We start from the raw sequence: 15,211 nt of genomic DNA, 5'->3' as shown, positions 1-15,211 counted from the left end.
CTCCCCTAAGATTCTTAACTTGAAATGGGTGAAAATACTTTTTTTTTTTTTTTTAAAAGCAGTTCTTCCTAAGTATGTCCCGGAAATAAGGTATTATATCACTTCAGACTAATATAAAGGACTAGCCTCAATTCTGTGGAGATTAAGCCTAGAATGAGTATCTCCTGCATGCCTGTCACTTACTTATGCCTAAGGCAAGAAATCATTTGGCTTAAAATTAAAACACTTCTAAGGAATAAAAGAGAACCATGTTTATTTTTATTTTTTTTCCTGGTTAGATACCTGGTACTTTAATCAGTTGGAAAAATACCAATGAATACAAAATTAAACTGTGATTTCTGAGCAGGACAATAGCTTGTGTAAAAGATCTTTAATTGACTTAATAGGTGACACTCTTGAGGCTTTGTCTCACCTGTAAGGCCAAGAAGGTTGGTGATCTGATTTCCTGATTTGGAGTGGCTTAAAGCAGGATATTAGGCGGGAGGTTAAAGGCATTTATGGGAAGATGGAAAGAAATGCTGATAAGTAAGGAAAATGGTAACCCTTTTATTTAACTAGCAGCAGTGGGGCTGTCAACCTTGTTCCTTATTCATATGACCCCTTTTCCTCCAGTTTTGGTCTTTGGTTTATCTTCACATATGTATATGTTATATACATATACATACATATATATACACACACAATATTATATATATATATTTGTAATATTCATTGAACCTAGATGATGCTTATATGTTTAGCTGTTAACTTGATTTAAGAAATGGAAATTATCTACATTGCTAGTTTATTTAGTAATTTTTCTTCTCTATTTTAACTGGAACAGTACAATTATTAGATAATATTTTCTTGTTTAAAAGATCAGTAACACAATTTAAAAAAGGTATTTGAATAGTATATCCTTGGGTCACCTAACTTGGTTAGTCAGTAGAGCATGCACTTCTTGATCTCTAGGTCATAAATTCAAGCCCCACATTGAGTGTAGAGATTATTAAAAAATAATAATAAAGTAAATAGTACATTGTCTTAGTTGTTATCTGGGGAATTATGCATTAGTATTTTGCATTATGATACTTTAAGAATATTTACTATAATCTTTTTCTAATTCCTATGTAAAATTCTTTAGTAATTGGCCAAAATGTAATTAGGAAGAAAAAGCAATTTATGCAATATTTTTTTTATATGTGGGTAGCATTGGAAAAAACTTTTGGTAAATGTAGTATTTAATGGTAAAATAAGTATATTGTCAATATTTTACATATGTTTGTATTTAATCATTCTTTTTATGGATACTTTTGCATTGTCTGCATATTCTAGTTTAAATAGTGGTAGTCAATAATTAGAATAACTGAATTAGTTTAGTGGTTGCTTTAGTTTAAGATGTGCTCTTCGGGTTAGAATTAAATACAGTTCTGAGTGTGATAATCTAAAGATTATTTTTGTATTATTTTTAAACAGATACATTTCTGCATATATTAATGTGCAAGAAAGAGATCCCAAAGCTCACAGATTTCTTGGACTTCTTCATGAAGCAGAGGAAAATATAGACAAAGCTGTAGAGTGTTACAAGGTAAATTATTTAAGTTTAAAATACAGCCCTTTGCAGCCACATGCATGATGCCCAGAGTAATTTGTATAATAAATAAATCAAATGTATTTTATGGATATCATGAAAATAGCATTGGTCATAGTGCTATTAAGCAATACAGATTAGAATAGATCTTAAATTATTTGGCCCAAAGCACGCTGTGATTTAATCATTAACTTAGCACTTGTAAAAGAAGATTAACACCTATAAATTCTAAGTCTAATATGGTTCAAGATGCTGTTCTTATAAGTGTGGTTTTCTTTCTTTTTTGGAGGCACTTACCTAATAAAAACATAATTTTTATTTAATTCATGTGGAAAAAAATTCCAAGACACTTTAAGTTTGATTTTAAACAACTTTGAAATAACGTATTGCCATTTAGAAAAGTTTTTAATGTGGGCAGTGATAAATTTTTGACTTTTATATATTTGAGTGTAGGTACTCGATGAATTCTAATTTATTTTTTTCTTTTTTGGTGTCAGCGTTCAGTGGAATTAAACCCAACACAAAAAGATCTTGTGTTGAAGATTGCAGAATTGCTTTGTAAAAATGATGTTACTGATGGAAGAGCAAAATATTGGGTTGAAAGAGCAGCTAAACTTTTCCCAGGAAGCCCTGCAATTTATAAACTAAAGGTAAAGACAGAACAAAACAGTAAACACGGGAAAGCTTAAGACACAACCATTTCTAATATTTGGAGTTTAAAAGACATTTCAGTAGCAAACTGAAGTTGAGGGTTGGTGGGAAATGTGTGAAGGTGTGTGGGAGTTGGTGGGAGATGGGTGAAGGTGTTCAAAAGGTACAAACTTTTGCACTTTGTGTATAAAATATATTCTGGGGATATGATGTATAGCATAGTGACTAATGTTACACATACTCTGTTGTGTATTTGAAAGTTGTGAAGAGAATAAGTAGATTTTATAAGTTCTCATTACAAGAAAAAATAACTTGTTTTAAAGATTTTATTTGTTTGAGACAGAGAATGAGCATGAGCTGGAGGGAGGAGACAGAGGCAGAGGGGCAAGCAGACTCCTTGCTGAGCAGAGAGTTGAATGCTGGGCTCCATCCCAGGAGCCTGGGATCATGACCTGAGCTGAAGGCAGACGTTTAACTGATTGGGTTGCTCAGGCACCCCAAGAAAAAAAGAAATTTAGAACCATATGAAGTGATGGATGTTAAATTTACTGTGGAAATTAGTCTCTATATACCTGTCAAATTGTTATATTGTACATCTTAAACTAAGACAATGTTGGGATCCCTGGGTAGCTCAGTGGTTGAGCGTCTGCCTTTGGCTCACGGGGCAATCCCAGAGTCCCGAGATCGAGTGTCTCATCGGGTTCCCTGCATGGAGCCTGCTTCTCCCTCTGTCTGGGTCTCGGCCTCTCTCTCTGTGTCTCTCATGAATAAGTAAAATAAAAAAATAAATAAAAAAAACAAAGACTAAGACAATGTTATATGTCAATTATATCTATAAAAAATGGCAGACCAAAATTTTTTTCCTTCAGAATCTTTCTGAGCATATGCTGTTTTATTAGGCACTATTATGTTTTACAAATGGTATTTACCTTTATGAAATGATTGATGTGGGTATTTTATGGTTTTGTAGCTAGATGGTAGAGCTAGCATTTAAATTGAGCTCTGTCTGATGTAAAGTTTTTGCTTCATTGGGTGAAAAGAATAACAATTTAGGGTTTTTATATAGGTTTTTAAGAACTATTACCTAAAAATGGAAAGGGTTGGGTGCCTTGCTGGCTCATTCAGTAGAGCATGTGACTCTTGATCTCAAGGGTATAGAGATTACTTAAAAATAAAATCTTTAAGAAAAAAATGGAAAGGATTGTGTTAGGGGACAGTGAAGTTTTCAAGCAAAAGAGAATAGTGTCTCCAATAATTATGAAAAATAATGGGAAGTTTTTACTAATGTATTGACCAACTCTAATGTTTTATTTATTTATTTATTTTTTTTTTTAATTTTTATTTATTTATGATAGTCACAGAGAGAGAGAGAGAGGCAGAGACACAGGCAGAGGTAGAAGCAGGCTCCATGCACCGGGAGCCCAACATGGGATTCGATCCTGGGTCTCCAGGATCACGCCCTGGGCCAAAGGCAGGCGCCAAACCACTGCGCCACCCAGGGATCCCTAATGTTTATTTTTAAAATTTTTTTATTTTTTAAAGATTTTATTTATTTAGGACGGAGAGAGAGAGGGAGAGAGAGAGAGGTTTTTACTGAATAAAATATACTTAAGTAAGTCTTTTGGAAAGTCTTTTCCAAATTTCCAAATTTGCTAGGTACCTGACAAGTACCAGCTGCATCTCATGAGAGCTGCATGCTGTCCCTAAAATTTGCTTATTGTGGTAAATGGTTTGTGAGTACTGGCAAGGACAACCTCCTCAATGCTTGGTGGACCCCGTACGGAGCTAGTATATTCCAGTCCAAAGAGTCCTCATCTGTGCTTAGCTGTGACATCTCAGTGGATAAGTACATAGTCACTGGCTCAGGAGACAAGAAGGCTACAGTCTGCAAAGTCATCTACTGAAAACATGTGGTTTAATGTTTATAGTTGAATCAGGCCAAAATGTTTTGAATTTGTAGAAATAGAAAAGTTGTAACATTAAAAGGAAAAAAAAAACCACCATGAAAACCTGTTTCCAAACCTTGACACAAAACTATTTTGAGTCTACAAAGAGGAGGCAACGAGTCCCATCAACTGAGAGTCACTGATCTACCTAGACCAAACGGACACCGAGGCAGAGTGGACAGAGGGGCCAAGGGCTGTAGGCAGAGCCTGTTCTTTCCTTTCTGTGTGATCTGCCTAGATTACCTTTCTGTTCCTTGCAGTTCCCCTCACGTTCTGTGCTTGGTAGAGCAGTAGTGTCTCCAATGAACTTGTTTCCTGGTTTTGCATCTTGTGAAATGTTTTTTTTGTATTTTTGTTGAAGGTTAAACATTTGTATAAATTGTAAATATATTTGGTTTATTACAGTAAAGGCTTTAGTACCAATAAAAAAAAATTTGCTAGGTAAACAATTTTAAGTGTGTAGTTGACCCTTGAATGATGTTGGGGCCAGGAGCCATGAACCCCCTGTGCAGTTGAAAATATGCATATAATTTTTCCTTAAAGATTTTTTTTTATTATTTTTACTTTTTTTTTTTTTAAAGATTTTATTTATTCATGAGACACACACAGAGAGAGGCAGAGACACAGGCAGGGGGATAAGCAAGCTCCATGCAGGGAGCCTGATGTGGGACTCAATCCCGAGACTCCAGGATCACGCCCTGAGCTGAAGGCAGAGGCTTAACCGCTGAACCACCCAGGCGTCCCAAAGATTTTTTTTTACTTTTATTTTTTATTTTGTTTTTTAATTTTTTTTTTATTTTAAAGATTTTATTTATTTATTCATGGAAGACACACACACACACACAGAGGCAGAGACACAGGCAGAGGGAGAAGCAGGCTCCTTACAAGGAGCCTGACATGGGACTCGATCCTGGGACTCCAGGGTCACATCCTGGGCTGAAGGTGGCGCTAAACCGCTGAGCCACCTAGGCTGCCCAGATTTTATTTTTTAAAGTAATATCTGCACTCAATATGGGGCTCAAACAACCCCAAGATCAGGAGTCACATGCTGTCCTGACTGAGCCAGCCAGGAGCCTCTGCTTATAAGTTTTGACTCCCCAAAAACTTTATTTTTTTTTTTTTTTTTTTTTTAAATTTTTTTATTTATTTATTTATGATAGTCATCACAGAGAGAGAGAGAGAGGCAGAGACATAGACAGAGGGAGAAGCAGGCTCCATGCAGGGAGCCCGACGTGGGATTCGATCCCGAGTCTCCAGGATCGCGCCCTGGGCCAAAGGCAGGCGCCAAACCGCTGCGCCACCCAGGGATCCCCCAAAAACTTTAATAGTCTACTCTTGATTAAAAATTTTACTGATAACATAAACAGTTATTTTATTTAACACTTGTTTTGTGTATTGTATGTATTATATACTGTATTCCTACTCTTAAAATAAGAGAACAGGAAATGTTAAAAATCATGAGGGAGAGAAAATATATTTATAGAGTATCATACTGTATTTGTTGGAAAAAGAATTCACATATAAGCAGAACTGTGCATTTCAAACATTTGTTCAAGAGTCAATTGTATATTGTTTTTAACAGCTCCCCACCCCCATTATACATATTTTGGGTAGAATTTATTTTATTTTATTTTATTTTAGATTTTATTTATTTGAGATAGAGTGAGCAAACATGGTGGGGGTTGAAGGAAGAGGGACAAGCACACTCCCTGCTGAGTGCAGAACCTGACATAGGGCTTGATCCCAGGGCCCTGAGATCATGACCTCAGCTGAGGTCAGACATTTAACCCAATGAGCTACCCAGCGCCCCAGTAGAATTTATTTTGAAATAATTATATTAAAAAAAAATAATTATATTTTTCATAAGAGGTGGCAAAGATTATACAAGGAGATTCTGTGAATATGTAATGTATAGTTCAATATCAAAATCAGGAATGATATTGGTATAATATGTGTGGATAGTTTTTTCATTTTATCACATGTGTAGATTGGTGTAAACCACCACTGCAGTTAAAAGTACACAACTGTTACATCATCACAAACCTCTCCCTCATGCTATCCCTTTTATTTTTTTATTTTTTAAAGGATTTTATTTATTCATGACAGAGAAAGAGAGACAGAGACACAGATACAGACATAGACACAGACACAGGCAGAGGAAGAAGCAAAGCTCCATGCCCGGAGCCTGACATGGGACTCAATCCTTGGTCTCCAGGATCATGCCCTGGGCTGAAGGCTGCGCTAAACTGCTGAGCCACCAAGGCTGCCCTGCTATCCCTTTTATAGTTCTCTCCACCCCCTTCTTCTTGTCATCCTCTGGCAACTGCTGATTTGTTCTCCATATTCATAATTTTGTAATTTCAAAATGTTATGTAAGTGGAATCATGCATTATGTGGCCTTTTGAAATTTTTAATTCAGCATAATGCCCTTGAGATCAATCCAAGTTGGGTGTATTAGTAGTTTGTTCCCTTTTATTGCTGAGTAGTATTTTTGTGTATGGATGTATTCCACAGTTTAACCATTTACTTTTGGTGGACATTTTGGTTGTTCCCAGTTTTTGGCTATTAGAAATCTCATATGAATAAATGTGCACAGATTTTAAAATCTAAAGTATTTTTAAAAACCCTAGAGATAAATACTAGTAATAACATCAAGTTTTCTTCTTTCCATAATCAGTTGGGTTTTATTTTTTTTTAAAGATTTTATTTATTTATTCATGAGGGATACACACACACACACAGAGGGACAGAGACACAGTCAGAGGCAGAGGGAGAAGCAGGCTCCATTCAGGGAGCCCCATGTGGGACTCGATCCCGGGACTCCAGGATCATGGCCTGGGCCGAAGGCAGGCGCTAAACCACCGAGCTACCCAGGGATCCCATCAATTGGGTTTTAAATATTAATTTATAATGTCGGGTCTAAGTGTAGATTTCTTTACCTTGTCTTTGTGTTAGTCTCAAACATAAATTGGATTGTCAAAGCCAATAAGGAAATTATTTGATGACAATGACATTAAGGAATATAGATAGATAGATAAAGATAGATAGAAGTTTATTTTTCTTGTATTGTAAAATGCTTCTTCTCAAAGATGTTGATTTTCTTTAGTAAATTTAGAGACACTGGTCTCTAGGGGTACCTGGCTGGCTCATTCAGAGGAATGTGAACTCTTGTTCTCAGGGTGGTGAGTTTGAGCCCCATGTTGGGTGTAGAGATGACTTAAATAAGTAATTACACTTAAAAAAAATACACTGTTGTCTAAAGTTAAACCTTCTTACATTTGATTTTTTTCTTCCATTTTTTGAAATTGAAATACTTGAGACTTAAAACTGTTTAGTAGAGTAATTCTGTTTCTCCTAAAATTTAAGGCTTACTTAAGGTAAATAATTTTTTGGTATTTATTTTAATGAATGAAAATATTGGTTAGAGGGCTTTTTTTCTTGAACACGAGAGTAGAGTTTTTCAAAAGCACCCATGAAGGTGTTGATCTTTTACTTAAAAAATTTAAAAAATATTTATGTTAGAGCGTGAACGTGAGTGGGGGGAGGGGCAGAGAGAAAGGACCAGAGACTGACTCTCTGGCAGATCCCTTACTGAGCATGGAGCCTGTCACAGGGCTCAATCTCATGATCCTGAGATCTTGACCTGATCTGAAACTAAGAGATGCTCAACTGACTCAGCCACCCAGGTGCCCCACAGATTTTTAAAATATAAGTGAAGTGTAGGGTTTTTTTTTTAAGATCTAGAAAGACCAAGTGTAAGTTTATTGAAATGATAATGAGAGAAGGAGAGAGATTAGTGAAGGAGAGGGCAATGAAACAGCACTAATGGAGAGCTTTGGTCTTTGCTGTGTGGAGGGAGCAGGGAGAAGGGGAGTATAAGTTGGAGTGATGGCTTCAGTTTTTGCAGTGAAGGGTGGAAAGTGTGGGAAATGTGAGGAAAGATGATCATGAATTAACCTTTTCAGGAAATGGAGAATTTTTTTTAAAGATTTTATTTATTTATTCATGAGAGACAGAGAGGCAGAGACATAGGCAGAGGGAGAGACAGGCTTCCCGTGGGAAGCCTGATGTGGGACTCAATCCCATGACCCTGGGATCATGACCTGAGCCCAAGGCAGACACTCAGCCACTGAGCCACCCAGGTGCCTTAGGAAATGGAGAATTTGTATATTAGAGGTCAAGTATAATTTTGTTCTAGGCATTACCAGTTTGGAGACTTGAGATTAACTAACTAATTTGAAAGTTAGTCACCCTGCTTGTGATCTCTGCCAAATTCCTGGATGCCCTACCCCCTATTGCTCAACTGTTAGTGTAATAGGCACAGGGAAAGCAGATTGTAGGGTTCTTCTATGGAAAGGTAGAGGGAATTAATTGAGGGGATCTGTGAGCAAGCAGTAATTATGGATGTTGGAAATTATGACACTTTAGCTTGGCAGAGAAGGAAAATACATGTTATATGGAAAATTAAAAACCTGGTGATATCAGTAATTGAATAAAGCTTCTTTCCATGTGGTAGTGACAAATATATGTGGCATTGAAGGTCTGTGTACCCACAGAGAGGTGAAAGAGTAAGAGAGGTATAGTGATCTAAGTGGTATGACCAAAGTACAGATTCTGAAGACCCAAGACAATGCTAAATGGATGGCTGAGACTGGAATGTAGAGCAAAGCCATGGAGATGAGGCAATTAAAGAACTGAGTAGAGCTACTTATATATCTTTGTACATCTCTCAATTGTTAATACTAGTGAGAGCTTTTAGGAATGAAGGAAGAGTGTTTTATTCTAGTTGCTCATGAGCAGGAATGAGTGGAAGAGCTGGATAGCATGTCCTTTGGAAAACAGGATTATAAACAGGTATGTGTGGGGAGATATGATTTGGAGGTGAGCAGCCACTAACCCCACTTCCTCTATTTGTATGTAGACTAGCAGAGAAAAGGCCACCATGGCAGAGAAGTAACAGAGCTTATATCAATATAATATTCCATTTAGTTAAGGCTAGATGGTGAAGACTGAGAAAATTGCAAAACAGCAGCAGCTTAGAGTGGGAGCCGAAAGAGTAGAGGATTGAGTCAAATTTAGGGAAGAACAGAACAGTTTGAGGATAAGGACCCCGGTATGAGGTTTGACTCGGGAGGCCTAGGCATGTGGTGGTGACTGGGGTGTATAGAGATGTGGGGCAATAGTCCTTGCGGTCTGTGAGGTGTATATGGGGAACCATTGCTATAATCACAGATGTTTCTTTCCACATAAATTTCTTGAGGTTTAGCTTCTGGGTTGGAAACAGCTCTCTTCCATGAGAGTTGGTACTTCTGGTTGGTAATTTACTAAAACTAGACACAGTGAAGTGGTGCTCATCAGAACTGCTATGTTTTTAAACTTGACAGGTGTTTTTCTAAACGATGCTTTTTTAAAAATAGGAACAGCTGTTAGACTGCAAAGGTGAAGATGGATGGAATAAACTTCTTGACTTGATTCAGTCGGAACTTTATGCAAGACCTGATGATGTCTATGTGAACATTCGACTAGTAGAACTGTATCGCTCAAATAACAGATTGAAGGATGCTGTGGGCCACTGCCATAAGGCAGAGAAAAACATAGCTTTGCGTTCAAGTTTAGAATGGAATTCATGTGTTGTACAGACCCTTAAGGTAGGTAAAAACTCTTGAGTCTCTGTACTTCTATGTAGACAATTAATATACATCATTTTGTACTTAAATGGTGCTCTCTAAGACTTAAATTTCTTTCCTTTATGCATAGCAACTGTGAAATGAAATTTTTACTAGGATACTTTCAATTTTATGATGGGAAGATTAGAGATAAATAAAACATATATATATCTCTTTGGTGTTTTCATAGGCTGACGTAAAAATCATTATGGTTTTATGAGTAATGGGAATGGGTAAAGGAATATATAGGCGTAAAACTAATTTTTTAATGCTTGATAAAGTTTTGTAATTGAGTGTTTTTTTCCATAAAATAGGAATATCTGGAGTCTTTACAGTGTTTGGAGTCTGATAAAAGTAACTGGCAAACTACCAATAAAGACTTACTTCTGGCCTATGCTAACCTTATGTTTCTTACGCTCTCCACTAGAGATGTGCAGGAAAGTAGAGAATTATTGGAAAGGTATGTTGACTTAAGGAACGTACTTCAGTGTCAATTATAGATTTTTTTTTTTTTTTTGGTAATGATTCAGTTCATTGATCTGAACATCTTTACAGCTTTGCTGTTTCTGTAGCATACCTAGGGGTAACAGTTAATACGATAAACTACTTGGGAGGAATTTTATTTCTTTTGTATATTACAATTGGTTTTGTAGGACTTTGATTTTTAGAAAATTGTGTTACTGTTCATATTTTATTAAATTATTACAGTTATGTATCCAGTTTTGGCATACTTCATAGTTCTGAAAATGTTCTGCTATTTCACATTTTATTTCAAAGGCGATATAATCTTGAGTGAAAATCAAAATAGACTTCCATCTGTCAGATGTTGTAGTAGTGGAAGCAGTTAGCATCACTAGTATTTCAGAACACTCCTAACGTTTTAGCTTAGAAACAAGATAACTAAAATATAATGTATGATTTTTCTGTTTTTCTAAATTTTGATTTCAAGGACCATAGCTCCACTTTATTAAAATAAATTTCACTGAACAAAAGCATCACTTGGATTTGTATAAAAATGTTAGTTTAGAGCAGGAGTTAACTAGAGCTTGTAGGCCAGATATGGCTCACTGCCTGATTTTGTAAATACACTTTCATCGGAACACAGCTGTGCCTCTTGTTCGTATTATCTATGGCTGCTTATATGCTACAGTGGTGGAGTTGAGCAGCTGTGGCAGATTATATGCTTGTGGAGCCAGAATAGTATGTGGCCCTTTATAGAAATAGTTGTCAATCCCTAGTTTAGACTGTCCATTTGTTTTTAAAAGTAATTGTTCCTTACTTGATATTTGGGGTGTTAGAGAGTGGAGTAGTTTTCTTGAAGAATTTCTTAGTGTCCTAAGGTGGTAGGGTAAGAGCGGTATCCAGAACCATTTTAACTTTCAGATTATTTTAGAAAAAATTTAGGATGTTTTCTTTTGTATGACTTATATACCCAAACATGTTTGGTGTGTGAGCAAATGGGGGTGGAAAAGACCATTTCTCAGTAGTACTATAAAAATAATTTAAACTTCTCAGATACCCTGAATTGGTCTTGAGAAACTCTAGGGGTTCCTAGAACTCCCCTCATATAAACCTACTTAGAAATCATGCTTCACATTTCTGTTACATGTTTCACCATTTGGATTTAGAAGCACTAATAGTACATTTACAGATAATAATGAGAAATACAATTTAGGCCTGTAGTCATCTATGTAGTAAGAAGAGCAGTTATTGATAACTTAAATATCTTATCAGTTATTTATTTATAATTTGAGAATGACATGTCTAATTTGAGAAATTTCAACTTTGAATTAAATAGTGAAACCATATGGTCAGTAATAAACTAGAAAACATTTTAGTTTTCCATCTTTATTGTGGTCAGTTATGAAAATTTCATCATAGTCCATAAATTTGTCATTTGATTTATATCTTTTCTGTGATTAGAGGGCTGTAGTAACTGGATTAAGACCTTCTAGAGGTTAAGCTTGAAGTATAGAAAGTATACTGAATAAAAATAAACACTAGATGATTCATAATTTATAGAGAATAAGGAGTATTAGTTTGTGGAAGATGATAATTCATGAAACCATGATTATTCACAATGCAATGGGTTTAATACCTGTTTAATAATTTAATATTGCAGTTTTGATAGTGCTCTTCAGTCTGTGAAATCTTGTGTGGGTGGAAATGATGAGCTCTCAGCTACTTTTTTAGAAGTAAAAGGACATTTCTACATGCATGCTGGTTCTCTACTTTTGAAGATGGGTCAGCATAGTGAAGTGCAATGGCGAGCTCTCTCTGAACTGGCCACATTGTGCTATCTCATAGCATTTCAGGTAAGTTTTTTCTAGTTTTGGTTGATATTTCACTGTGAGACTGCTGTATTTCACTTGGAGGTGTATCCTGGTATATATTAGAACTATTAATAAATCTGAAGAATTGAAGTCAAAATAGTTAATTTGTTAGGTGGAAAGTAACAAGATGTACACAGCATTAATGAGGTGAAATAGATATGTTGATACATTGCTGGTGTCAGTCTCTATTGCTATGACTTTAACTGGAAGACTACTGTGAAGAGTTTGATCTTTATTCTGCCATTTCTGGGAACCTGTAATAAGGAGATAATCTCAAAGATGGGTAAAATTTGATTCAAAAAGATGTGCAGGGATCCCTGGGTGGCGCAGCGGTTTAGCGCCTGCCTTTGGCCCAGGGCGCGATCCTGGAGACCCGGGATCGAATCCCACGTCGGGCTCCCGGTGCATGGAGCCTGCTTCTCCCTCTGCCTATGTCTCTGCCTCTCTCTCTGTGTGTGTGTGTGTGACTATCATAAATAAATAAAAATTAAAAAAAAAAAAGATGTGCATGCGTAACTTGCACAGAAACCTAATTAAGTAAATTTTGGGGATGGTTACATAAGCTGTGATAGAAGACTGTTTTTGTCACAAGCACTTCAATGTTAATTGAAACACATATGTTAATAACATTATATATAATATATAGTAGTATATTTTTGGAAACATGATTCCTTTTTTTATACATAGAACATGATATGAAGGAAATATGCCAAAATGTGAACCATTACTTTTAGATGATGAGATGCTGGCTATCATTCCTTCCCACTCTATTTTTGTAGTTTTAATGTTTTCTTTAGTGAACCCTACATTAATTCCAAAATGAGAAGAAATAAGCAGTCTGCTAAAAAATGAAAGCCTGGCTTATAAAAATCATTGGTAGTTTTAGAGAACTATCTTTTTCTTGAGGGAAAGTAAAGAGGATTCACTGTAGAATTATTTTTAGGGAAGGCTCCTTCTAGTTTATATTGTATTGATCTTTTTTTTAACATTTGATATTCAGCTCACAAGGTTAAGTGTTCCTATTTGCACAGCAGGAGCATTTAGGTTCATGAAGATTATATGTATTAGTGAAAATTAGTGAAGTTAATGAAGTTTGCTAACTTATGTAGGCACTAAAAGGTTCTTAGATTATTATTTTAAAGAATCTTAAAGTAGGTGACATTATTTTTAATGGAAACTGGAATCTTAAATTTTTAAAATATACATGATTTTTATTTTTTTAATTTTTTAATATTTATTTATTTTAAAAAAGATTTTATTTATTCATGAGAGACACAGAGAGAGAGGCAGAGGGAGAAGCAGGCTTCATTCAGGGAGCCTGACATGGGACTCGATCCCTAGTCCCCAGGATCATGCCCTGGGCTGAAGGCGGTGCTAAACTGCTGAGCCACCCGGGCTGCCCTATTTTTTTATTTTTAATTTTTAAAAAAGGATTTTATTTATTTATTCATGAGAGACACAGAGAGAGGCAGAGACACAAGGCAGAGAGAAGCAGGCTCCATGCAGGGAGCCCAACGTGGGACTCAATCCCAGGTCTCCAGGATCATGCCCTGGGCTGAAGGTGGTGCTAAATCACCGAGCCACCTGGGCTGCCCAAATATACATGATTTTTAAAGTTAATACAGTCAACTGTTTTAAACTTTGATCCTTTTTAATAGTAAATTTCTTTCTCAAACCACTCCCATCTTCTTGACTGTTTAGTCACAAGACAATATTACTGATTTTTTGTTATTTAGAAGTTTGTCAGCATATGCAAGCATAATCTACATCCCATCTTTACTTTTTAAAACTCTTTTGTCTCAGTGAAAGTATACTTTTTCTGCTGTCTAGTATCTTATTTCATTTTCTCTTGTCCCATTTTAGCACATAGACATCTACCTCATTTCTTTTACTCTCCACACATTTCCATTGAATGGATAAATAATGAGACCTCTTAGATGCTTAGATTATTATGTGTTTATAAAGCTTAATTATCAAATGATTATAAACTTAGAGGGGAAGCATGGACTGGCATGGAAGTCCTTAAATCATGTTAGGGCAGCTTTTTTAATGGTAGGATTTTTTTTTAGACTCTTGATCAGGGGAATGCTGTATTATTAGTCTATCTGCATTTCAGCTAGGAATTAAAGTCTCTCTTGAAACTGTTTAATTCTGATGAGGAAATGTTGACTTGGGATATGACTGAGTGGATTCATAACTATTTAGTCACAAATGATAGCTGTAAAAGGGGCCAGTTTTATGAATTGAATTCAGTTTGAAAGCAAAAAGAATAATGTCACATTTTGTTTCTCATTTTGTGTGCTCTTCAACATCTTCAGAGACAATTTACCATCATGTTTAGAAAACTTGTGGTTAAAAGCATAGGTCAAACTAATGTTTTTAAAATTCAAAATCAGAAACTTTTAGATTCATGAATATATTTCCTTTAAAGAAGTAACTTCTTTGAAGAAGTGATTGTATTCATAGGTTTAAAATTCGAGTGGTGTAGAAGAGTATACTGTGAGAACTCCTTCCTGCTTCTGTTTAGTCATTTACTTCTCTTCCCTGGAGGAACTAATGATACTAATTTCTTGTGAGTTCTTCAAGAAGTGAAACTTTTATGCCTATGCAAGCAAATAGATAAGCACATACTCTCCCATTCCCCTTTAAAAGGTCCAGAAAGCAGCATTCTGTACATCCTATTTCCTTTGCTTATTTTCATGAAATAAATATTGGTGATATTTCCATGTCAGTATAGAAAAGACAGCATGAGTATTGCATCTTCATTTATTTTGATGATTGCATATCATTCCATTGTATGGATGTATCATAGTTTTAGTCTTTTTGTTTGTTTGTTTGTTTGTTTAACCAGCTTCACAAAACCAAGACATTAGTTTCCTTTTACTTTTTTTTTTTTTGCTATGCTACCTCTAATAATTCTTTAATGAATAACTTGTGACATTTCACATGTTTATTTTTTTATTTTTTATTTCTTAAAGATTTCTATGTATTTATTCATGAGCGACACAGAGAGAGGGACAGAGACATAGGCAGAGGGAGAAGCAG

The 15,211-nt window shown here is 35.6% G+C and overlaps 1 protein-coding gene across 4 annotated transcripts in view; it reads left to right on the top strand.

Moving 5' to 3' along the window:
- Positions 1 to 15,211, top strand: part of LOC112669445 (E3 SUMO-protein ligase RanBP2) — a 92,844-nt gene that overhangs the window by 35,879 nt on the left and 41,754 nt on the right. For all 4 annotated transcript variants that reach the window (XM_025462566.3, XM_025462570.3, XM_025462578.3 and 1 more), the window contains exons 3-7: positions 1,456 to 1,567; positions 2,068 to 2,220; positions 9,585 to 9,815; positions 10,148 to 10,293; positions 11,956 to 12,148. In XM_025462566.3, coding sequence (XP_025318351.1) covers positions 1,456 to 1,567; positions 2,068 to 2,220; positions 9,585 to 9,815; positions 10,148 to 10,293; positions 11,956 to 12,148 — 835 coding nt within the window. The remainder of the gene's footprint in view (positions 1 to 1,455; positions 1,568 to 2,067; positions 2,221 to 9,584; positions 9,816 to 10,147; positions 10,294 to 11,955; positions 12,149 to 15,211) is intronic.

The sequence above is a fragment of the Canis lupus genome, chromosome 10 (genome assembly GCF_003254725.2).
Source record: "Canis lupus dingo isolate Sandy chromosome 10, ASM325472v2, whole genome shotgun sequence".
Classification (NCBI taxonomy): Eukaryota; Metazoa; Chordata; class Mammalia; order Carnivora; family Canidae; genus Canis; species Canis lupus.
Note: the sequence above shows the minus strand (reverse complement) of the source record. Positions and strands in the feature narration are given on the sequence as shown.